The sequence below is a fragment of the Argiope bruennichi genome, chromosome 8, assembly GCF_947563725.1.
Source record: "Argiope bruennichi chromosome 8, qqArgBrue1.1, whole genome shotgun sequence".
NCBI lineage: Eukaryota > Metazoa > Arthropoda > Arachnida > Araneae > Araneidae > Argiope > Argiope bruennichi.
The window spans coordinates 89,836,003-89,863,585 of record NC_079158.1 but is presented as its reverse complement, the minus strand read 5'-3'; the positions used below and the strand labels follow the sequence as shown (position 1 = coordinate 89,863,585).

General features: G+C 29.1%; 1 protein-coding gene across 4 annotated transcripts in view; it reads left to right on the top strand.

Moving 5' to 3' along the window:
* Positions 1 to 27,583, top strand: part of LOC129981662 (cell adhesion molecule Dscam2-like) — a 391,964-nt gene that overhangs the window by 302,038 nt on the left and 62,343 nt on the right. For 3 of the 4 annotated variants that reach the window (XM_056092595.1, XM_056092593.1, XM_056092596.1), the window contains 3 exons: positions 15,189 to 15,371; positions 16,638 to 16,708; positions 18,714 to 18,951. In XM_056092595.1, coding sequence (XP_055948570.1) covers positions 15,189 to 15,371; positions 16,638 to 16,708; positions 18,714 to 18,951 — 492 coding nt within the window. The remainder of the gene's footprint in view (positions 1 to 15,188; positions 15,372 to 16,637; positions 16,709 to 18,713; positions 18,952 to 27,583) is intronic. The other variant, XM_056092594.1, reaches the window with a different exon arrangement.

Sequence of the window (27,583 nt, the reverse complement as noted above, 5' to 3'; positions counted from 1 at the left end):
CAGAAACTTTCCATTAAGTCTGTAATTATGCAGTATTGTCAAAGTCCTATGAATTATTAAAGTTCACCTAACGCATAAACGTCTCGGTATCATGTACTATACTCCATCTCTCCGCCTAAATTCCATATTCTACGTCAAGATCACATCTCTTCCCCCTCTAGAATTGCATTACAAATATATGCTAATGAGGCAATCATGGAAATTTGCTTGCTAGGAAGGGTTTTTTTTTTCTTCATTGTTATTTTATTTCTCTCTGCTGTTGAAAATGCGAAAGTCATTTGAAAGAATCGGAGCATGAATATTTCTCTCGCCATTACATTTTAGTGAGTGCATCTTGATTTTCAGAGAATTTTCTTCCTCCTTTTTTATTTCTATACTACTCTCTTCCAGCATTAGCCAAATGTGAATTCAATACCTACCCAGCCAAGCTAGCTCCGCCTTATCTAGGAATCAATGTTTCAACGTAGCAAAGCTGGGAAAAGATAAGCTAAAAACAAGATATCCTCTCTTCTCTAAGGCAGATTTCAAGTCGTTTATTATTTTCCCTGCATAATCAAATTGAGATTCTCCCAACGTTAAATAGGAAATTTCATTCCACAAATTTGCATAATCATCACTTTTTGGTTACAATAGCAATGAAGATCTGTTCGGAATGAGTTTTGAATTTTAAAAGACAAGGAAAAGTAATGTGGTTTCTTAGTGTCTTGGATACTTTTAAATAGATATCTGACCCTAGTATAAAAATTAAACTAGGACGCAGCCAGTCAAGGATAAGCACAATGATAACCGAATGGGATGTATTTTATTCTAATGTTTCATAGTATGCATAAAATAAACTGCTACTCCTTTTTAACTTCAAAGATGAAATATAAAAGATAATGACACTTTTATTTCGTACCAAATATGTGACTTAGACTAAAAATCTCATTTTGAAGGACAACTTCATAATTTCCAACCACTTTCTAATGAGGAAATATATCTGAGAACACTAACGTTTTATTCATTATCTTTTGCACCACATCAGCTTAACAGTTAGTGGGAATACAAGCGGAAAGAGTTTTAAGAGTTTCTAGTCCATGTACTCCATTTCCGAAACAATTACTTTATCACCTAGTAGAAATTCCATATCAGATTAAATTTCATGGTCATTTCAGGTTTAATACCTACAAGCATATATCTTGTTCTGTCATTAAATTAATCTAATTCTGAAATCTGAGCAAATCTCAAATTTGGAATGATTGCTTTAATTGCTACAAAGCAACCGCAATATCGTTTCTTTCTCTTATCCACTGTTCGACGCTTCATCATAATAAGAATGAGAAATAATCAATTAGATTTCTTTCTAAGGTAAGTTTCAAAACATTTATAATTTCTCTTGAATTAGTCTAACTGAAATTCTCAGAAAATACACAATTGTCACAAAGTCTGAAATTTCTTTCCTTAAATTTGTATAACTATCACTTTGAAAATGAATAGAAATTATATACAAATGAGCTTTGAATTTTTAACGAAGAAAATGTATTATAGTTTCCTTCTCTGTTATATACTTTAAAGGAATATCTGATGCTAAAAAAAATATTAGAATTAATTTTATTAAAAAATATTAAAATCGAAATAAAAAAAAATTAAGATGTTATGAAAAAAAATGAAATTAAACTCTTTATTCTGAGTACTCAAATTAAGGTATTAAATAACTTTTTAATTTTTTCCCATTATGTTATATAAAGGTGAAACTTGAGACCCTCAGAACTCTAAACTTCTAGTCATCTCAGATGGACTTTCACTGATATTCCTAAATGCTGTCATAAATGCTCATTTACAGATTTCATGATGTTATCTACAGAAGTTCTATGCATGAATGTTAACATACAACTGAAAGAAGTATTTGAAAATATTAGAGAACTAACACCCGCTTTGACAGCAACCGGTCAATATGGAGTATCAACAGATAAAAGACTTCCACTTGTTGAAAAAAGAAGTTTTTTACAACATGTTCTATGGAGGTATTTTGAATTCTGATGATATTCATGGTATATGATACATCCGTAGAGTCTGCCATCGTATTCTTCACAAAGAACCTAGTAACAATTGACATTAATTGTACCATAGCCTTCCTAATATGAGATAAGTAGGGAATCCCTGTGTCGCCATTGTGAAACTTGACTTATAAAGCTCTGAAGAAACTTTAAGCATTTTTTGCAGTAATATACAGTTTCACTACACATGTATAACTAAATTTCTTTTTGTTGATAATTAATATTAACAGCGCTTTGATTATTTCTTTCTGTCCGTCAATCAGTTTGTTGTAGTAGAATATGGTTTTTTTGGGGGGCAGTATTTCTTCCTTCGTCTTAAGTATATAGTGAAATGTGCTTTATAATTGTTAGTTGATGTCTTTTACAAACTTTTAAGTACTTGTGAGACTACCACCTGTAACATATAACCGATTTTGGGGCTAACTTCCCGTGCTTCGACGGGAAAGGTTATAACGGGACCTCTGATGTGCCTTAGGACAGAACCTTAGTTCCTCCCAATGCTATAACGGCGATCTGATCGTTCAGGTTTTAACCATGTGATTCGGGTTGGATTGTAGTAGTCAATTTGTGATTATGTTAGACAGTGTGACAATCTAAGTCAGGCATCTGTAGTCACAAAAGATTGCGAGCCTGACACCGAATCACGTCGATGACCTGCGGCTGTTAAATGCGTTATAAACGAATATTTTATATTGGCATGCGTTTAAAATCATTTACAATTGCGAAGCTTTTTTAAATATTGGAACGCATTTGTAAGTCTCATAAAGCATAATATTTCTAGCAATTCTAACATATTAGTTTCCAAGAACTATAATCTAATGTATATTTATAAGAAAAAAAACTCTTCTCGAGTTGTATTCTTTTAATTTATCTGAAAGTAAGTTACTGATATTACCTAATGAAATTTGACTTCAAATCTTTTTGCCATTTAACTATTTAACTCTTTGTTTACTGAAAAAAATTCAACTGATTAAGTTTAATTATGCAAATTAAATTATCCCAATTTTATAAAACATGATTTTGCAATGCACATTAAAGAAAATTTCAGAAATGCCAATAAAAATAAAATGTCTGTTACTTTCATTAAATAAGGTTGTTTAGTGAGTAAAGGAAGTTATTTTGGTCCCTGTATACGAAAAGTTAAGTTTTCTAGATAAATAATAAGAAATTCTTAATTTAATGTTTCTTGACATTATCATACATCCTTTTTAACTTCAGAAAAAAAAATGTGGCTACATTTGATACAATTAAATTATTAAAGATGACAGGGTTTTTTTTTTTTTCTTCAATAGTGAACATTCCGACATCTGAAAAACAAAATGTATTCAAACTATTGATCTTTGAATATTATGAAGCATCAAAAGCTTTTTCTTTGTACAGCTTTTCTTATCAGGAATACAATTGCCACTTTAGAATTATCTTAGAATTTTCCTCTTTTGTATACATCTTTTCTTAAAGAAATGCGATCAATTCTTGTAACGAACATCTCATTTGGGACTCGAATATCCCATAAGATTTTCTACATTCCCTAATACAGTCATCTACTTTTTCCTTTTAGCATATTCAAGCTGTTTACCATCGTAACAAGATAAGCAGAAAAAAACAACAACTTAGGATTCATGATTAAAGTTGCACTAGAAAAATGATGAATTTTCGTATGATAAAATTCACTAGAGTAAAGATTTTGTTTTTCTTTTTTTATAACCATCGTAGCATCATAAAAATTAAATGCTTTCATTCAAATAATAAAGAGTTGTTTACCATTTTTAAAATTTTTTTAAATCTGATTTCTATTTACTCGGTTTTTAGAATTAGTCTTTCTCTGATTGCATTCATTTTATTCCATTAATATAATACAAAACTAATTCAGGAATTTTTTTGCCCTACGTTTACATCCTTCGAATGATATTTTGTGGAACATTTAATAAAGTAATATTCGTAAAACTATCACTACAGCAATAAAAGCGAAGCTTTGTATTTCATATGAATGTTATGCTTATGTTTGGACTAAGCTCGTGTCTTTTATGTTATGCTACAGACGTAAGATTTGTCTTCATACATATGCAAAAGGAAACTCCGCTAAAGTAGATCACTGCGACTTAAGAAAGAACATATCATATATGTAATTTTAAATATAATATTAGTATTAACTACCTCATTTCACAATCCGCTGATTACTTGCAATGTCAATTAAATCTCCTATGGTTGAATTCATATTCCCAATTTTGCCAAAAAAAAAACTATTTTTAAATATCAAATTATATTAAATATGCTCTGCACATTATGTCCATAAACCGTCCTATGAAAAGGTTCCATGACATTACATTGTTATTAATAATATATTTTGTTCATCAATCTTTAGACTTTCATGATACTGTGACTTTTTTTATTTAACATATAAACTAAAGAAATATTAAGCAAAATCATTCTTCCTTAGCTCTCAACTATATAAAAAAAAAACACGCTATTAAATATTGCATGAATTATTATAGACGGTTTGAATTTCAGGCCAAGAAAGCAATATATATATATTTTTTAAATTAGCCTAATTTTTTTAAGCCTAAGAAACTCTGAAAAAAGAATGTAAGAATACTAAGTTTATATTATCGAATGATCATATTATAAATTTTATTATGATGTGAAAACAATTATAGTGCCGTAATATTTTCGAAAGTAGGATGAAAAACTGTTAACCATATCTTTAACTTTGAAATAAATTAAAATTATACTTAAAATTATTAAACTATCGTACCGAGGTTCGCACATCGAATCTTTAAGGCATATATGAGAGAATTTTGTAATTGTAGCTGAAATGGTCCACTCTGTAGAGCTCTTAAATACATATACATTAATCCATAGAGGTTAAGAATATTCTTAATCTCTTGTATAGGCAGGAAATTAGAATCAAGTATTTTAAAGACAACTTAATTCAAACTGATATAGAAAATAATTCGTTTCAACAGAATTCTTTAACGTTTGAATAGCTGTAGTACCTCCAAAATGAATAAGGGAAAATAGAGAGATATAATGAAAATAACTAACAATTTTCAATCCGACGAAATATCTGGATATACTGTTCAAAGATTAAAATATGTTCGACAATGTGTACTAGTATTCTATTTTCACTTAGGCAACATCAGAAAAATCAAATTAAGATAAAGTTATTATTAAGATATTTACAAAATCTGCATTTTTTCATAATTTTTTTAGATCATTGTATTTTTTAAAAATAAAAGTATTGTAGAGTTTTATTTAGACCAAGTATTTTTAAACAAAAGTTTTTTTTTTTTCGTTCAACCATTTTCCGTATCTTTCAAAAAGTAAGAAGTTCTCTAATCAAACCGATTTTACCCGACGTCTAAATGACGGGAAATCTCTCCTTTGATTCCCGCAATTCGGAGTTGAAAGTGTCCTCTAAGATTTGTTTACAACTATCATTTATTGAAGGGAAAACGAAAAATAAGCCAGTAAATGATGATTAATGTGGAAGTAAGAGAATTTTGTGTCTCAAGAAAACGTATGATGCATTCTGACCAAAGAAAAAAAATTAAATAAATAGATTCCGTATATAGTACACTTCTTATAAAAATTACCTTGAAACTGAAAAGAATCAGTTTCCCTACTAGCATACATATAGTGTACAATATTAAATGATTTTAATCAATATTCGCAATACTGTATACTATTGTTGAATATCTAATAACGTAATATCGTACAATATTTTGCATAAATTTGTGCTATCTGTCTGGAGTATTGGAATGGTAAGAACAAATTTGGATTTAGCATTCATCTTTTCTTGGAATTAAGCGATTTCGAAGACTAGGCGCTTCTGCTAAGTGCTCAACCATTAAATAATTTGGAGGTTTGCCAGTTGTTGGCATAATTGAAGAAGGAAAAAGAAATTATTGAAGTCTTATGATACTAAAAGTCTGCAACCAGTTTCATTTATTTTAGAGAATAAAGTATAAAATAAGCACTCAAATCAAGCCACGGCGTGTCTTATATCAAACCAAATATTGATTTCATCTAAGGAATCAACTAAATGTTGTCAAAATTGAATACGAGAAAATGTAAGACCAGCATCGTAACCATTTTTTTTATATAAACTGTTTTTGGTGAAAAGCGCTAAACAAGGAACTATATAAAAAATTATATAAATAAATCCAAATCAATTTATTTTATTTATTCTTGAAAACATGTTTGTTAATACTTTTTCAATGCTTCATTAGGAATTTTTCAATAATTATATTATTTCAAAATTGAATATTCATTCAAAATTCCATCAAATTTTTATTATCTTTCATATACTGAATCTTTTTAGCACATATGTTGGCCAAATTTGGTAGATATAATTGAAATGTTCTACACTGTATAGCGTAAAAGCAAATTTCTAAAATTATATTTCATCCTCTTAAGTTACTATCACCATACTTGAGTAGAATTTTATGTTTGAATTATATGAAAGAAATGGAGAACAAAAATGAAATTAAAAATATACGAGTACAAGGAGAGAAAATCATGAAATAATGCTTAATGCACCTTCTTTTACTTTGTGATTTATTTTAATCACGTTTTAATTTTTATTTCAGGATTATTCTTGCATTTCAATGTAATTTATATTTATGTGAATGTTTCAGATGGCTTCTATTTATCTTTATTTATGTTTAGCTACCAGTTTAAAATATCGGCAACTGTTGCACATGATTTCCGCTGCGTATAAAATAGCACTCATATCTTCCAAATTATAAATTAAAAATAAGTGAAACAAAATTGTTATTTTTGGATACAAATGAAGTGGAATTCATTAACGACTTCCCATAATATCATTTTTGGATTAATATGACAACATTTTCCCAAAGAATAAAATGCCACTTATGAGATAACGCAGAAAATTAAGGCGCTATTTCAGAATAAAATGAATAGTAATTTAATCTGAAACAATTAATTTGTAACTCATTTATATAGTATATGCTTTATAAATGAACAATTTGAATTTAATTAAATATATGTTAGAACAATAGTTTAAATCTGTTATTCATTTATCTAATATATGCTTTAAAGTTAAATGCTTTATAATTAGTAAAATATATGTCATAATTGTAGTTTAAATTAATTTATACATGGTGAAAGAATGTTATAAAATTTTCATCTGCATACTGTATTGAATGTTCCCAATATCTCTGAATGATAAGATAAATGAAATATAAATTTAAAATTTTAATTTGCTTCTTCGATATATGTTTTAAGTATTACAACCGTAAAATAAAATAAACTAAGATATAGTAGGGACCAAACTTTGGCTCGAATTCCCCTATTCTAGAAGATAGCAAGAATTCTAGCTGTAAATAGTGTATATTTTTCGTCTTAACATGAATGTGATTATTGAAATTCTATTTATATTTAAGTCATATAGTATATATTGAGCTGCTGGATTAACTTCCAGGTTTATAATTCTCTTTTTGATTACACAGCCCTTTCTTTTTATTATAAGTTACCTATTGTGAAGAATACTTATTATACACATATTTAAAAAAAATAATAATATGAATCGTTATAGAATATTAGAAGCAGACAGTACGCTTACGTGCAGCTTTCAGATGGATGTACCTATATCTTAATTTGTCATTATGATTATTCTGTTCATTTTTATTTTTAAAATTGTAAAATCTGACGTGGATTCTAGTGATAAATTCTTCAACTCTCCGCTATATAAACACACTTCTTTCTTCAATGGTTCTGCGTAATTTACTCTGTCCTTATCGGCGATACGATGGCTTTATTGGTTGTCTTATTGTCTTTTTGTATCCAATACTGGCTTGAAATGAGTTTCTTGAATCAACAAAAAGGGCTCAGGAAATCACTGAATTACTTTTTCTCCGTGATTATTTTCATACGTTTATTTATGCTACAGAGTTCGCTGTGAATGCTTAAAGAACTCCTTTCTTACATAAATATAAAAATCCGGAAAGCAGGGACATATTTATAAGCTTAGTTATTTACATTTGGGATATTTTTATTTTTTTATTTTCATGCGCAGAACCAGCTTTCTGATGGGAATAAATGCATTCTGTGTGGGTGAGAAAGAACTTTACAGCTCTTTTAGAAGTTGTTTAGATGGGTAAAACATTCAGAGATTTAAATTTCCATCGCGTAGAGTTGTAAAGCAGGATACTATTTCATTTTGCTGATTCCAGTAGAAAATAATTTTTTTTAATATGTGATTAATTTAACAGATAGTGTGTTACATAATGCAACTTTGAGAATTACAGTTTTTAATTTCGAATATTTCAAAATAAGTCATTTTTTTTTTTTTTTTTTACTTTCTCGTAAATAAAGTATAGATGGAGTATTATTAATATCGAAACATTCGAACTCAAGATTTTAAAAAATCTCTACGTTTCATACCTTCTTGAGTCCGAAAGACATATTTATCATTGTATATATTGGTCTATCTATGTATTGTATGGTCTATCTATGTATCATTGTATATATTGGTCTATTGGTCTAACTTATGTTTAACATAATAACTCGAAACCTTTTTAAGTTAGAAGTTTTAAATTAAGAATTTTGAACTAAACCAATTTTTTTGATTTCTGTCAAATTTTGTACAAAATCCATTTGAAAGAACTTTATTTGCCTGGCTGTTAATTACAAGTGAATTCGGTAACTATAACATCTAAACAGCTAGATAGACAAAATTTGATACTTTTATTTATAAAAATTTGAATCAAATTCGTCAAACGGTCGACAACATGCTTTTTTTAAGCATGTAACTCAATAACTCATAAACGCAATGAGTTAAATCAAGGAATTTATGTATGCTATTTTATGGCTATAACTTCAGCTTTGTGTCAAATTTTTGCTTCAGTTGGTAGGTAAAAATGCTTCCAAAAATTCTCTCTAGAATTCAAAATTTGTTAGGTTCAAAATAACGCTTCTATATTTCATAATTGTGTTACCAATGACATGCAAGGTATACGTGGCCATACCCAATGATAAATCTTAGTAAGGATTTTCTAGAATTTGTATAGTTTTTTTGCTGGGGAAAGGGGATAAGATGTTTGATGAAGAATATGCGAGAAATTTTAGGGGAGACTACTCCGTTTTAACAATATAATTATATGAGAAAATCCATGCATTCAGAAATAATATTGAAGGGACATTAAGTTTAGGGATTTTTTTTCAAGAAGCCATAAGAAAAGGAGTCTTAATTAGGTGACTGCTTTGCAGTTATTTATTTTTCGGTTATTTTCGAGAAGATTATTTCTTTCATCTTTTATGTTTCTTACCTTTTATTAAAATGATTTATACGTATCAGTTAAACTTATCGTTATACTTAGAGATTATAATTGATAAGTAGCCATTATAAAATGATTGACTGGCATATCTGTTCCACTACTGTTAAACAAAGTGTTTTTCTTTCAGCTGAATATCCCATTATAAATTATAAGTGATTATTAAACAATATAGAAAAAATATGATTTCATTGTTAATCTCTTAATTGTGGGTGGCATACAAATTATTGTTTCATAAAAATATAATCTGAAATAAAAATCATTCAAAGATATTATAATTATATATAAGAATCACTCATGATTCAGAAGAACTCATGCATTCTATCGATTCTTAATTGAATCAGTGAAAAGAATTCATTCCAGGTCCATTTAAAGAGATAAAAAAAGAAATGGAATAGAGTTAAGGGATTAAAAAGGTTTTCAGAAGAGGTATGGATATATACAACCATTCAACAAGTATGAACAGCATCTACATATTACGCAACATTTCAGAAATATTTTCAGACCTTAATGGAAAATATGTGTATATATATACATCTATATATCTTCAGTTAAAGTTGTCATACAAAAAAAGAATGCTTTTATTAATCAAAATAAATCTAGGTCATTCTGGTAATACAGAGTCTTTCTAGTATATCATTAGTTCAGCAACATAAACATTAATCAAATAATCCACTTAACGTTGTCATTAAAAAAAAGCTATATGTCCATTCGGTAGGCCAGAAAAAAAATCAATTTTTACACATTCTACTTTAAGAGAAATGTATTTATGACAGATTTCTTTCATTTATACAGAAATAAAATTAATCAATTCCATCTAGAAAATCCATTCTTAATCATTTATTACTCGTATTCCATTATTTTTGCTTGAATGAACTAACTGGTTTCTAATGGTCTAAAAGTGTTGAAACAACATCTACCTACATTCGAAGCATTTCTAATATTTTTTTTTTAATTCGAAAGGCTTAATATACCAGCCCGGTAGGTAAAAATAATTATTGCTCACACAGCTCACAGTTTTCTTCCGTTTATAATAAATCAATAGAAAAATCTATTCTTAATCATTTATTACCTGTATTCCATTATTTTTACTTGAATGGTCTAGCTGGTATCTAATGACCTAGAAGTTTGAAACAATATCTACTTCCATTCATAGCGATTCTAATATATATATTTTTTTCGACAGATTTAAACATTTCTAAGAGTTGTTAAATATGTAATTAAATTTAATTTGAATTTAAGCCATTATTTTATAAAAATGTGTATCCATTTTAAACACACAACTGTAATACTCTAATAATTTTAAACGGAAGTTCAATACAATACTTGAAGGTGCTGTAATGAACAAAATTCAACGCTGATATTTAGGTAAAGTATAGCTTATATTAGTGTAGTTTCAATAGCGATAGCAACAGCAACTGACTAAATAAAGTGTTTGTTTACATGTTAGAGCAAGTTATTGTTTTCCTTCAATGTAATCCGAAAGGTAAATATTAGAGCAGACTAAAAAATAATAATACCAAACAGAGAGGACACAATACTTGAAGATGTTTTAAATATTTCCTTCATTTGTGGATACAAATAATAACAAAATACATGCGAAACTATTGCATTCTTTGAAAATAACCATAAAAATTTAGCCAATCTATCAGTATGAAAATTTTTAAATAATTTAATCAACACCTGTTTTAAAATGAAGGTCAACAAATAAAAGCACAGAAGGCTGATAAACACTGAAATTGAATTGAGTTTGGAAACAATACAGAACCTTCTAAATGGATTATTTTATAATGAAATGTACCGGAAAGAAACGAGTTTAAAAATATCTAAGTTTAGATAATTCAGCTCGAAAGAATAAAGAGTTTGGTTTGATAATCATTTAATTAAATCGCCAACTACGTTACTTTTTATATTTATTCCAAAATGGATCTTCATTTGTTATGCAATAAGTGAGAATAATTAGCTTTCAATTATATTATAATGCTTAGCTTCATTTCAATTAATTTGTGCCTCACTTGTTGTTTTCCTTCTCAAATTATAAAAATTCAAATTAATTCACATTTTTTGAGACTGGATGATGCTTCGATTTCCCTAAGGCGCAGATAAGTTTTCTAAAGAAATTTAATACAATTCAAATTAGAATGATTTAATGAATATAAAGGGAAGACTTTTGAAAAAGGATTCTTTTTTCTCATACTGGAAATTATTCTTCTCTCAAAAGAGGTGAGTGTTTTAGCTCAATGTAATATATAAATTGCTTAAGAATATGTAATTAGGCACAATTTAGTAAAAAAGTAAGGAAAATAAAGTAGATTTTACACTACGCTACTTAATGCCACTTATATTTTCTAATTATGGTGGTAATCAATAAGATAATTATTTTTTCTAAGAATGCACACACACACACACACACACACACACACACACACATATTCATTGTCATCTTCGGATAATCTTTCTATGGCTATGTTCTCCTCCATCAAATTTTGCTTCTTGATTTTACCATTATACAGTCAAACATTAATTCCGTACCTAAAGTCATGAAATAATTTTGTTCGTAATATTGATAACAATAAAGAAAAATTTGTTCGTTAGATTGGTAAGAATAAAATAATTTTGTTCATTAGATTAGCAAGCATAAAATAGCAAAAAAATAATTTTTTTCGTTAGATTAATAAGCATAGAATAGCAAAAAAATAATTTTGTTCGTTATATTATCAAGCATAAAACAATTTTGTTTATTATATTAGATAAGCAATACATACATTCTTTCCAAATGTTATATGTCTGTTGCTTGAATGATTATCACTGTAATTTGTAATTTGGACAAAAATATTTTATAAAATTAATTGTGATCCAATAATCTTTTAATTGAATTATATGAATATATAAATGAATATGGGTGTGAATTAATAATATCCAAATTTGGCGGCGAGAAGGTGAAATTTGCTCATTTGAAAATAATTTACTTTCTGCCTTCTTTTAGTACATAAATAACTTTTAAACAAAGTGTTTGATTTCGAGGGAAACGGATGAGTAATATTTTCGATATTATACTTTTTGAAAAAACTAATATTGATATTTTCCCATCGTTTTTTTCTTTCTATCCTAATTTTTGCATGAATATGTTCAAATTAATCCAATGCAATTTTTGAAGAAAGGGAATTCATGTTTATTTTAAAACATATAACAAATTCAGCAGAATTATAAGTAATTAATAAAAATCAATTTTGCCCATCCCTAGAAAATTCGAAATTTTACAATTAAAATAGATTATTTCCCAAGTACAACTGCTGCCATATCAGACATAATTCCAGAAGATAATTCTTGAAGATTTATTCATAAATTATGAACTCAGTTAAATCCATAATGATTGTAAATAGAGGTTACGATATATTATAAAAGTACAATAGTAGAAGTCTTCGTTGAAACAAATAATAATCTACACGCACTTATAGTTCCATTTTTGAAAATTTCAAATCGGTACACAGAAATCTTTAAAAACAAAGACATTACTTTCTTACATTTTTATTAATTTAAATAGCGGTAGAGAAGTTGAAAGCGGACATATCTGTCTTTTAATTTAGTTTGAATTCGACATTGAAAAATGGAAACTTAGAAACTTATAGCTTTGTGAGATTTCATTCATCTTCCTGGAAACAAAAGCATGGAAATATTGGAAACAATGGCGAGCATTCAATGACAAACAATTGTGTTTCCTATTGATAACTATTGATTAATACCAGACTGGCGGAAGATTTTCAAAATCTTTAAAATTTTAATAGAATAATGATTATTTAGGGGTATTAAATAAAGAAGCTTTTCATTCTGAGATCATAATTTCAATTGTTCCGATTCTGAATGTTTTGCTGGATAAAGGAAAGAAAGAAAAACTTAATAAGGTATAAAGAAAAAAAAATACATTCTCGTTTCTGATAATGCATCTTTTCCGGTAATAGGTAGGAATTTTACGAAATAACTGAATAATGGCGACACACACACACACACACACACACACACACACACACACACACACATTCATTCTTTTTTTTTATCCTGAAAAAACAAAATATCAAATTTCAGCATCTATTTAAGTTCATATATATACGGAACTTAAATAGATGCTGAAATTTGATATTTTGTTTAATCATGATAAAAAAAAAGAATAAATGTGTGTGTGTGCGTTTCTTAGCATCTCCGGTAGATTTAAACTCTGACAACGCAATCTTGATTACTTGAAATGCAAATCTTTATGTAACATCATGAAAAATAAAAGATTCTTATCAACCCTTTACTGGCGACGTGCGGTCTGTGAGACCACTAGCGAAGGATTTTCTGTCACACCTATTCTATTCTTAGCTCAATTGAATGGATTGACCCTGTAGCTTAATGTTTTGTGGCCTTCAATACACGTGTACTTTTTCAACTGATTTCAAAATATGCTTTTAAAAGTAATTCAATAATTTCTTTGAGCGCGGTCTCTAAGACCGCACCTTCCTGTTAGTGTCTCGGTGATAAACAAGGCTTAGCAGATGACGCTAAAAATTGGACCCTGAAATATCATCCAATTTACTAATAATATTATGAAGCAGTGCTGCAGACACTTTTAAATGAAGCAGAAAGTGATTATAGTGATAAGGATAATTGTGGAGAAGAGCTTTTCGATGAAAGTTCGCATTCAACTGATTCTGATATGTATGTTCAAACATAATTACTCTTTCTAGTGATAATGTATTTAAAAAAATTATGAAATATATTAATATACCAAGAGAGAGATATATATACAGAATTTATAGGTTGATTTTTATACTAGTTCTTAACTTGTATGTTTAAAATGCCCTGGAAAACCGTGCTATGAAAATCACACAAGCCGATAAAAAAAGGGCCAATTTTACCCATAGTCATTTTTTTCTTTTTCATATAATTGTTGAATTTTACATTACATTGTCTTCTATATACCTTCATATACTGTAAAAATAAATATAATTTAAAAAGTAAAAAGTAATATGTTTTTTCTAGAATATTATGTATTGTAACATGTAATTTGAGAAGAAAATGTATGTTTTCCAACGCATTTACTTTCTTTAATGATAATATATTTTGAAAAAATTCTAAAACATATCTATATATCAAGAAAAATATCTTCAAAATATATTGGCAGTTTTTCATATTAATACATTCATTAGAAAATTGGAATGTAAATGAAATGCGGTATCGTAGACCGCACCTCCCCAATTAAGTCCTAAAATTTCACCTCCCCAATTAAGGGTTAAAAACTGCACATCTTCTTCACTTGGAACTATGTATTTTCACATACATACACATACCAAAAATAGGCTACAATTAATTGTAAAAGTCACTATTATAAATAATAATTAAATAACAGCCATGGCAGTTAACATACGCTGAAAAGATTCTTGATATTTATATTTTGCTCCTCAATTATGTGAAACGTATTAATGGATATGATAGTTTCAATTAAGTCAAAAATAAAACAAAAAATAACATTTTGAAAAGACGTCAATGGCGCGATTACCTTTATATCTACTTTAAAATTTACTTCAAAAGTTTATTTGACATGCACGTCAGTTTCACGTTGATTGAATGTCAGGCGGCAAGATATCTCCATCCTTATTAGGAAGGAAATTTAAACAGTAAAATTCTGAAAATATATTTTCAAGGCAATATCTATATCCATCTATTTATTTTGAAGAAAATTGAGGAATGATTTTCGAAAAAAATTTCAGAAATACCGAGTCATTTTTATAAATTAAAACTTTTTATGAACTAGTCTTCCGTTTTATTTTAGCCATGATGTTTCAAAACTTTCAACAAAAATTTCAAATAACTCTTTCAGAAACCTTCAATATCTTTGCAGACCAGTCCAGTGGTGGTCCACTGACTATTGCGGGTGATGAAACGACAATTATAATTCGAGGTTTGAGACCGAAGACGAGATACTTTTTCCGCGTGAAATGCGAAAATGTACTTGGAGATAGCCAGTATGGTGCTGAAGTAGCTGTTACTACATTGGAAGAACGTAGGTATAGAGATTTTTCTATATTTTAATTGACGAGAGTTTAGTTTGGGAATCTTCGTTTGCGGGCTCTGATACCTGTTCATAGAAATCATAGCAATGCTTTTTAATCTTATCGCTTCGTATCATTTAATATATTCCTACAAAAATGGAAGCAAAAAATTAAGAATCAGAAAAACAAAAACAAAAACATTTATTTTGTAAATGATTTTAATAATATGTATTCAAGGCTGAGTTCACTGAAAAGTAATTTTATTATACATATTAACAATATACTGTTACGATTTTAGTATAGCATTACCGAGTTTGAAATTGAAATTTTTTTTTGAAAAAACCTATAATATTATCTGATGTACTGAAAGGAAAGAATACGAGATTATTAAAATTCCTTCACATTTATAGGAGGACTTTTATTCAAACACTGATGAACAATAAAAAAGAAAAGAGTGAAAAACTAAATGAAATCAAGATCAAAAATAATTTACAATCACAGCTATTTATCGACATAATTGCTGTGAATAATTAGGTATTTGTCACATCGGGGGATCAGATTTTCTATCCCTTTTTAGAAAAAAAAAACTTTGCCATCAGAGAAGAACATTAACGGTAATTTGAAGCTCCTCATTAGTCTGTACTGATTAGTTTGGCATTCCAGCCAGGTCTTCAATACAGGAGAGATATGCAAAATCACTCTGCCGCATTCTCCTTGAAATCTTATAAGAATACCCGAAATCATATTAAATTGCAGAATAAGAATGCCTTATTGAAAATAAAGAATTCTTATTCTACAATCTGTAAACTTCATTCTCCGCGAACTGATCAAATCATTCAAAACAAACGGAGGAATGCTGTTATCACAAGGAACAATACCGCATTCAAAAATTGTAGATTTTGAGTGTGAATGGGTAAAAACTCCTTTTCCAAGTTCTTTCCAAGAATTTCAAGGGATTTAAAAACTAATGAGGAATTTTAATGGAGCTCTAAAGTCCATCTCAAATTACTATCAGCAACGGTCTTCGAAGAAGGGATATGAAATGTCATCCAACGATATGACAAATTCTTGGATATTTAATCAAATATTATTTGGATATTACATCAATTATCTCGAAAAGTAACAATGTCTTCCTAAAAAAATTAATTTTATTCTCTATCCTTACCATTTTTTTTTTTTTGATTCAGCGGAGTTTTAATAAATGATCCCCAAATTTATAAACATCAAAGAATTCATGACAAACTGTGTGATATCATTTTTATAAAATATCTTTTCAGCACCAAGAGAACCTCCTGTTTCAGTAAAAGCCATACCTCTTTCTTCCCGTTCTGTTAACGTCACGTGGCAGGTAAGACATTATAATTATTATATAATGTCATTATATCTTATTTGTAAGTCATAATTTATTCAAAAGAGAAAAAAAAATAGTTGATCGATGAAACAATTTTTGTGAATTAGAGAAAATATCTAATTAATATGACTATTATATCATGATTTACTTAGTGCCCAGTAATTTCGTTGAATGGACTTTAGGAGTCTATCAGTATTAATAGTTAAATTTCTGTCGAGTCATTAAAGCCTTTACTATGAAATAATAATCGTATAATAGCAATATTCGTAATTTATGAAGGAATTCTATAAATTACACACAACTTTGTCTGAAAATTTCAGACAAATTCACATTTTTTTTAAAGTTACAATTTCTGCAAATTTACATTTTTTTAAAAGCCATGTACTAATGTTTAAGTATTAATATTCTCAAAAGTAGAAAGCAGAAAATACTTTTATCTTTAAGAATTAAGAGTGAAAATAATTACTATACAAAAGAAAAAGTATACATTTGAATCTTAAGAATTATGAAAGGATTTTTCATTATTTTGAAGATGATTTCAATACTTTGTCAACAGATTGTAGTTTTATTTTTTTATGAGAAAAGAAGAAACAAGGTGTTACTTAACCTTTAGCTTTTGTTTGAGGTAAATCAAACGCTAGTTAATGCGAAAATGTTGACGTAAAAGACATGAAAATGCATTCCTTGTTTGTTTGTTTTTATGTCACTATCTGTTATGTTTTATTCTTATTTCATTCATAAGCAATCAATTCAGAGATATTACAAAGATTTCATGATTAAACCAAATATCAAACAGATTAGGATAAAACCACGGATTAGGATAAGAGAAAGAAATGATAAGCAAAATATTTATTATCACTTCAGTGAAAAAAGATAATTGCTTTTTGGTGTACCATTTAGTTTATAAGATGTAAACAAGAAAATTATGCTATTGCAGTATTTTTTTCAACTTGTAAGGAAAAGTAAGTAATAAAACATAAAATTATAAAGAAGAAACAAAAATAAGAATTTTTTTATTTTTTTTTTTACTATTATAGCATTTTTTATCTTGAAAGGGTCATTATTTTAATAAGTCGCATACCGCTCATTACTATGCTGAAATACCAATATTTAAGAGAATAAAATTATTCTCCATGATTCAATATTGATAATTAACTTGAATAAAAAAGAAATTACATACTATCTAGCATAACTACGTTTTGATTAACAATTATATTTTGAACATTTTCATGTACTATTTAATTTAATTATTAATATATCATTTTAAATAATTTAAGATAAATTATTCTGACAATCAATGATATGACCTATCAAAAATATTGAGAAAAAGGTTATATATATATATATATATATATATATATATATATATATATATATATATATATATAGAATATGTAAATAAAATGTTTATAATTCTGATTCTCAAACTTTAAATACGAAATACTAATAAAAATTCCTCATTTAAAAATCCTTTCTATTAATATATAAATTGAGCAAATAATTTTTCCATTTTAGAATTATTGAATCTGAAAATGGAATCCAAATATTTAAAGATTCATTAGCTTAAATTATAACAACTTTTTTGAAAGAAATAACATGAATGATTTTAGACATAAGTAAGGAAATAATAAATAGAATAAAAAAAAAACATGAAGATGGAAGTTTAAACTTCAAAATTACACTCTCACCTTATTTAGGATTCAAATTTATAAAGAATCTACTTAGTCAAAATTAAAACTCTTAACTAAATAATACAATGTTATTAATATAAATTTTGATTATTAAATATGAAATATTTAATATGCTTTTTTATACTTCCTTCGCCTTGATTGCGCTCTCAAAATATCTTTATTTCTTTAAATCCTTTTATTAAACTTCTGGAAATTTCAAATCTATCATCATAAAGTTTCCAAACTAATAATTCAACTTCATTCAAAACAGTCTTATTCCAGACTTATACCCACACAAATAAACATTAAATACTCTCTTTGTGTTATTTCAGAGACCCATACGTAACGACGTGAGTAGCAGTGTTGATGGCTTTTACGTTGGAATCAAGTCCAAAGGTAGCCTGGAGCCATATACTTTCAAATCTGTGGTGTTAACAGAAGAACTCATTCAACACTTCGAAATCCGAAACTTGAACCGATTCACGGAATATACTGTCGTCGTCCAACCATTTAATAGCCGAGGGGCAGGACCTCCTTCCGAAGAAATCGAAGTGAGAACTTTGGAATTTGGTAAGTTTATTCATTTTGTTTTCGAAGTGTTTAAAGAAAAGGAGTGTTATTACTTTTACATTGTGGTTATTTCAGTACATATTGAATAGATTTTGAAAAGGCAAAATTTCATTGATGTTAATGTGTCTTAGATATTATCATGATAACGTGGATACAAAAATAATGTTGGAAATAATGATTTAATTTAACAGGAAAAAAATTTATTTTCGATTTCAAAATGTTGAAAAGAATATGTAAATATAATTTCAATTGAAAAAAAAATGTTTTGCAGAAAAGACTGAAAATGAATTATCATTCTTGTTGGTAAAATTTTGGCTTCAGAACCAAATATTCACCCGCTGGTGTGGTACAAAATTTTGGTAAGAGGAGTGCCATCTCAGGTGTCGTCCTCGTCATCTGGCAGTGGTTCAAAATTACGAGGTCCACCTCAAAATACCCGTAATGTTGTTTTAAAAAGTGAGACTTTAAGTAATCTAAACATCCTTGTTTTTATTTATGCTTAACATACATTACGACAGTTTGAAGAAGTGCGCCTGTGGATGTGTGGACCAAGGAAGCTAATAAAACAAATTAATCAAATTTTGTTTAAAACTACAGAAAATTAAATCAATATATTAATGTCCCATTTAATATGAGATATTAAACACATTTCTTCGAATATAGCTTTCTAATGGAATTCATTGAATAATATTGTTCCTATAATGGATTCTTCTTCAGATAATTTTGAATAATATTATTCAGAACCTTCAAGTTTAGTTAACAATTGAAAAAGAGTAATCATCAAAATAAATATATTCTTCAATTCATTAGACGAAAACGATCAATCTACCGCAATATGCTGTTTTGAAATAAATTAAATACAATCAACATAATGATAGTAATCACAATGCTTTTTTTTTCAATTCGAATTTTATGTACATATGCTTTTTAATATTCAGATATTGAAGGGAAAAATTGAAACATTTGTTAATGAAGGAAAAGCTGCTTTATAGAAGTGCAGCAAATAGTACGATATTTGAAAAGAAATTTGAAGAAACATTGAAGAAAAAAAGTTTCGTGTTTTCATCTTCGTAATATATTGAAGAGAATTGAATATGTTTTTTGTACCTCTTTCTGATACCAACTAAATTCAAATTCGACGTAAAAGCTTGATCAAATGTCATCTATCTTGCCTGTTCTGATTTCTTAACCAGCTTCTCAACCTCATATTTACACCTCATATATGAGGGTGAGAAGTTGGTTTGTTCTCGTCACTAGGGTGATTATTTCTTAACAATGACGGGGTATTTCTCCCACGTGAGAGGTTATACAGTAGCAGGTGATGGCTGTTAAGACTCAACCTCAGCTCCTGCCAATGCTGTCACAGCGATCCGGTCATTCCAATTTATCCGTATACCTCAGGGCGCGTTGGTATAATCAATTTGTGATTACCAGCTCTAATTTTGAGATATCAGTTTCACCTACTTAAGGAAAGGAGAATAAACGTACACATCTTAGGCTTTAGGGTATTTTTAAAATTTGAAACAGATTAACAATATTACTGTGAAACTGATATTCAAAATTCATTCAATACCACCAATATTTTTTAATACTGACATCATATGGGCGCAAATAGTAAGATAGAGAGACGGGTTACCTTTTGATGGATTCTATTTATGGATCCGACGAAGAATTCTAACAGAAAAGTCTTATGTTAAATTTCATCTTAGTTCCATTTGTTGACACGTACGAATTGATAAGCAGAAAGGTTGCTTAAAGAAGATTTTCGCTCGAAACTTAAACCGAATCTGAGAGCTTGGTATAAAAATATTATTATAACCTCGTACAAATTGTTTCTACATTCGCTGAAAGAATGAGTGGGAGTCAAAACTTAGCTATTTTTCCTGTAGGTAGGTCTAAACATTCAACAATTTCTCGAGGTAGAAATTTTGAGGATTTATTTTTGAATACTTTTCAAACGAGAAACGAAATGAAGATATTATAACAACAGGGGTGGTTTCGCCGAAAGTTTCTGGGGTGCTCTCTAATATATACGATTGTGTATTGTAAACTGCATGCCATTTGCGAATGTAGTTACAAAAGAGGCTATTAGTACGCGATGTTTGTAGAGAAATTTCTCGTATGAGGTTAATAAACAAATCACAGAAATCCGAATGTGTATTTTGGAAGCACTTTTTTAAGAGTGGAGCAAAAATCTTATACAGAACTACAAATGCAATCATAAAATCACCAAACAAATTTCATATGTTTAGTCACAGAGTTTTTTAACTTTGGAATTTACACAGTAAAACGGCAGGATAGCAAAGGTTCAACCACTAGATGGATATGATTCCATTTTTGAAACATATTTATATTTACCATATTTATATTTAAATGTACATATTTATATTTAAATGTACCAAATTTATTTAATCTATATTTTTTCGTTTTATAGCTATCTGTTAGATAATAATAAATCAACAGGGCTGATAAATTTTCTCTAAATAGAAATCTTACAATTTGACAGAAATCAGATTTCGGTGCAGTTCCTATATATTGTTACGAACCTATAATATTGCTACCCGGCACTAATAGAGTCATCGCAAGAAAGACCGTTGTACGATCGGTCCTGTACGTGCTGAGATCAATGAACTTAAAGCTTGGCGACATACTTGGCGAGCATTTGGCGGCTTGGCGATAAATTTGGCGAGTTTGGCGACTAAATGGATAATACCAGAAAGTTCGAGAACTTTCATGATCCATCCACTAATAACAGAGATACACCCAGGTACGCACTGATTGGTCTGCAGTTTCTAGCCCCGCCTCCCGGAACTTTAAAAGACGGCCACTTTGAAGCTGCGAAGAAGAAGTAGCGAGTGGATAGTGAGAAGTCGTGTCGTGTGTATCGGAAGAAGTTGTGTGGATCGTCGGAAGTGTGTGTGAAAGGAGTCGAAGTCGCCGACAAATAAAAGTCTTGGAGGATTAGACAGCAAGAAAGCTGCTGAACTATAGCAATTAAATGCGCTGAGTAATTACAATTGAGTGGCGGTATTTGTTGTAGAAGAAAAATTTTGTAACATTTGGTGTCAGAAGTGGGGTTAGTTGGACTTTCCTGTGTATGCCTTGAACCAGAAAAATGGATGAAAAATTCGCATTGTTACTTGCCATGATGGCAGAGATAAAGAAAGGACAAGATGAATGGAGAGCCGGATATGAAGAAATGAAGAATAAATTCAAGAAAGAAATTTTAGAAGATAAAAGTAACAAAACCGAAGACGTCCAAGATATGACAGAAGAAATTGAAGGAAACAGCGAGAGCCAAGTGGAAGAAAAGACTGAAGATCGAATGGAGACCGGTGTCACCGAAATGGAGCTTAGCCATCCGGAGGGTGAACCGAAGTTCAATGAGGAGATGCACGAACATGGAGACTGCCAAATATCTGCAGGGCTGGAACAGGCTTCTCCGAACGAGTCCCCTGAAGTGGAATCGAAGGTGCAAACACTTGGGGATGGAGAAGATGAAGTCTGTTTGGACGGGTCTGTTAGTGGCGACCCGTGCTCGATGCCTATGAATGCAGGTGTTAAAGAGACCCTGTTTGGACTGGATTCATCCCGAAGGTCGATGGGACAACCTCTTAGCAAGCCTCTTAGTGTCTCCTTGCATTATGATACGAAAGAAGACTACGTGGTTGGAATCGCTGATTCCTGTAGTCTCGGCCTCGACTTCCCTCGAGAATCCGGCCTTGCTGTGGATTTTTCGAGGAGTGCGATGCAAAAAGGAGCCAACGGATCTTCTGTGCATCCGGATCAGTTATGTCATCGCCGAGGAACCCTTCCCGCAGAGGCAGATGTCCTCTTCAAAAGATCCTGCGTGGAGAGCTACGGACAATTCTCGAGTGATGAGGATGAGCCGGGAATCGGTATTCCCGTGAAAGCTCTGCCGACCAAGGCGAATCCCTGGTTGTCAAGAAGACTCCGGAAAGCACTGTTGGACAATCCTGATATTCGGTTAACTCGACGGAAAAAGTTCAAAATGAAAAACGGACCAGCCTGGCAAGAATTCGTTCCGGAGAAATCCGTTGCAAAACGATGTTTGGCTCCATGGGACATCCTGCATTTTAAGGAGCGGGATCAAATCTGGGTGTACAATCCGAAACGACGAAGAGGTCCGTGTCAAAAGCATTGAGAAGGTTCGGATGGATCGTTAGTCGCCGCCAAATTAGCGAATGATGTCATCTTCGAAAGTGCAGAAGTCGCCAAATGCATCAACATCATCACATCGTTCGGAAGCCTACGCCAGCTGCTGGATTGAAGTGGACTGCCAGGACGTCAGTCTTTAAAGAGGGGAGCAATGTTACGAACCTATAATATTGCTACCCGTCACGAATAGAGTCATCGCAAGAAAGACCGTTGTACGATCGGTCCTGTACGTGCTGAGATCAATGAACTTAGAGCTTGGCGACATACTTGGCGAGCATTTGGCGGCTTGGCGATAAATTTGGCGAGTTTGGCGACTAAATGAATAATACCAGAAATTTCGAGAACTTTCATGATCCATCCACTAATAACAGAGATACACCCAGGTACGCACTGATTGGTCTGCAGTTTCTAGCCCCGCCTCCCGGAACTTTAAAAGACGGCCACTTTGAAGCTGCGAAGAAGAAGTAGCGAGTGGATAGTGAGAAGTCGTGTCGTGTGCATCGGAAGAAGTTGTGTGGATCGTCGGAAGTGTGTGTGAGAGGAGTCGAAGTCGCCGACAAATAAAAGTCTTGGAGGATTAGACAGCAAGAAAGCTGCTGAACTATAGCAATTAAATGCGCTGAGTAATTACAATTGAGTGGCGGTATTTGTTGTAGAAGAAAAATTTTGTAACAATATTAAATTGTATCCATTGAAATACTTTTTACGAATTCATGGAGATCTGAAATGTGGCAATTCTTCCAATTCCTTCAAGTTTCTCTTGTTTCCAAATATCTTTCTCAAGTATGAAATATTTTCTTTTTATATACTTCGTAATAAAAAGGATTTAAAATGCAAAGAAGCCTATTAATCCAAACTTAATCCAATTCTTGACTTGAGCTTTTTCAAAGGCAAAAAAAAAAAGGAAATTTTAAGGTGAAAGTTATTCGCAACAAGTTGCTTATAGAAATAAGGTGATTCCATTCAGTTTTCGCTCATCAAAAATTACCTGTGTAATGATGCACTGAAATTATCACACTGGAGTGACTCATGGAGTTAAAATATAACTCTAATGAAATTATTTCCTCGAAATTCTTTCGAAACATTGCGTCAGAAATTTTAAATGGAAGTCTGATAGATTAAGATCTCACTTATCTCAGAATTTCAAATTTAGGAAAAGTTACTTGTTATTTATATAACTATTTTCTCATCCAATTCAAAACTAGATATCTTCAATTACATTTATTTCTCTACTACAGAAGAGTGATTGATAAAGTTCGAATAGTATTTTTTTGCATTACATTTTTCAATTTATTTTATTCATCATGACTTAAAAATAGAGATTAAATATACAGAAGCATATTTTAAAGAAACCAAATTCTTTAAAAGCTTTTAATTTACATTAGCATAATTTCAAAAGTTCACAAAGTTCAAATATTAGTTCTTAAAACATAAAAAAAAATGAATAAATCTTTAAAAAAGAATGTTGATCTTTATGTGGTTTATATTCATTTCAGTATTGAATTTTCTTTATTATTCGAAAAAATCAAAAATTCTTATTACAGAAATGCAACATATCTACTAATAATAAAGATGAATGTGTGAGACAGTGTGTATGTTGGCGTTGAAAAGGTTAGACTTTTTGCTTTACATCTGCAGACCTGGAGATTTTATGATTTTTAGGAAATTAAAGTTAGAATCTAAATGAATCAGATATTTATATAAATATTGAAGCGTTTCCGTGATAACTTTTGAAAATATTACTGTACAAAATTCTATACTATTTCAGAATTTTGTTAAAGTTGTGCAAGTGCAAATTTTTCTTGCATTTATAAATATTTTTGAATAATATTGTTATTAATTTTGCTTAATAGATTACATTCTTGAATAAATATTCAAATCATTGTTCCATCAAATATTTAAACGCGTGATTTTGTTCCATTTTTGAAGGCTAAAAAAAAAGATTCTATTTAATAGCTGAGCAGCTTATAAAACAAACCTCAAAACTTTCTTGAATACAATCTAATAAAGGTAATAATACCCTCATCCCGCGTAAAATCTGAGACTTTGAATATGGCTGCGAATGGTATCGCAAGAAAGAGTAGCTAAATATTTCAAAAAAAAACTTTCAATGATAGTAATTTGATATATTAATTATCTTTAAATTTAATTAAAATAATTAATTAAATTTATTTTTAATGCTTTTTGATTTTATTAAAAAATATAATTAAATTTAATTTTTCTTAAATTTAAATATTCTTAATTTCAATTAAATTAATTATCCATAACTAGGACAAATTGTTCCTGTCACTAAGCACAATCAATTTCAGGTTGCACAAGAACATTTAGTATTTTCCGAAAGTTTCGTTGAAATATATTTGTTTTGTGCTCTGATTGCCAATGTTATTTTTATCCAACTCAAATACTCCTTATTCCATTAAGCCATCTTCTCAATACATCTGGATAAAAATCAAAACATCTCCTTCTGGACCAACTAACATGCCAAATAATAAGTGTGTGATAAATGCGATATAATCACTGATACATTTAATGATTTTGAGAACTTAAATAAGTATAATTTTTTTTGTATATAAAATTTTTAATGATTTTAAATTATAAGTTATAATGATTTCGCATTAAAAATAAATATATAATGTGTTATTCAAGTTTAAAGAAAAACAAGAATATATTCTAAAGCAACAAATAGTTTAGAGACTATTATATCTTTTCATACATTATTAAATATTTATATTGCTATTTATTATAAAAGATACATTTTAAAAATTTACATATCTTTTTTCATATGGATTAGAATTTTTTCTTAAATATTCTTGATATAATTTATTTCTTCGTTCTTGAATTCAATATTTATATTAGTTTTAGAACTGCTTTACAACATACTTAGTATATTCTGGTAAAATTCTATAAAAATAAATGTAATAACGAATGGAATTTCAAGATTTTCTATTCTTATTAGATTGCGAGTAATAAGTAGAGATGAGTAGCGATTGCGAGTAATAAGTAGAGAGTAATTTGTAGTAAAAGTAATAAGAGTTTAATAAGTAGAGATTACCTGTCACATTAATAAGCTTCCAAATAAAAGAATGTCGAGCAATGTGAATCAATATTTCTGATAAAGAAAAATCAAGTAAAATATACATTTATAATAGTACAATTATTTTCTTTGAAGACTTTATTACATTGTATAATTATAAGCAGGAACCGGAAGTTTCAAGAATTTTATAACTGAAGTCAAGACCTTGGAATAAAATCTTCAATTTGTAATTCCTTTTTTTTTTAAATAAATCCTATAAAAATGTCCTGAAGTGCCATGAGACGTGATTAGAAGAGCACCAAAGAAAAATAAAATGCATTTTATGAAAAAAAATATTATTTTATAAGCATATAAATAAAAAATTAATATGTTAATTTTCTATTTAATTGTTTAAACACTAAAATTTTGTACAACATAATTCTCTATAATCAACTCCAAGTGTGAGTTTAAAATTTATATATATTTTTATAATCATATTTAGGAACACGAAACCCCAAAAGGACATTTTTTTCTGCAGTGGTAATAAAAGAATATTTATTTACTACATTACTACTAATTTTTCCTTTCCTAATGTATTAATTTGAAATAATGAATTTTATCTAGGAAAATTATTATTTCTTGTGCTGCAAAAATTAATGGCTAAATAATTTGGTTTAGAAAACTTATTATTTCCGGTGTTGAGAAAGTTGATGTGTAAAAATTCTTCACCGAAAATATATCAGAAATTTCAAACAAAAGCTGAAAAAAAACCATTATAGTGTAATAATTTATAGTGTATATATATAATATTTCTACTTATTTAAAGAATAAATTTTCCAAATGCTCAGATTTACAAATAATAACAATAACAATTATGTTAAAATGAATAAGTATTCCTTTGATGAAATGCTTGGTATTTCATAATATATTCTCTTTTCCTGACGGCAGAAAATAGGATATGAACAATTGAATTAAAAAAAGAAGGCATATAGAACTGCTGAAGACAAAAGTTAATTCATTTTAATTATTATTTAAATCTATTAAATCAATTTAATTAATGTAAAAGTATTTTTCTCATGCCTCTTTCATCGGGTAACTCTGAACCAAACTAAAGCGAAAACACATTTAAAATGTTAATGATATATTATTTATGGACATACAGAACTGAGATTCCATTTAGCTAAATTATGCATTTTGGAATCGTCATTTTTGAGTTTAAGCCAGCAACAACGTAACATATTGAATTTTGAAAAAAATAATTATAATTTGAGAAACAAAATTGTTTTATCAGATATTTAGATAGTTAAATCTTAAATGACAGAGAAAGAAATTCCTCACTTCTGTTGGTATGTTCATTCTTAGCTGAACAATGTAAATCTAATTAATTAATTTATATGATGATTTTAGAGATTTATTAATAATCACAGAATGATGAGTGCC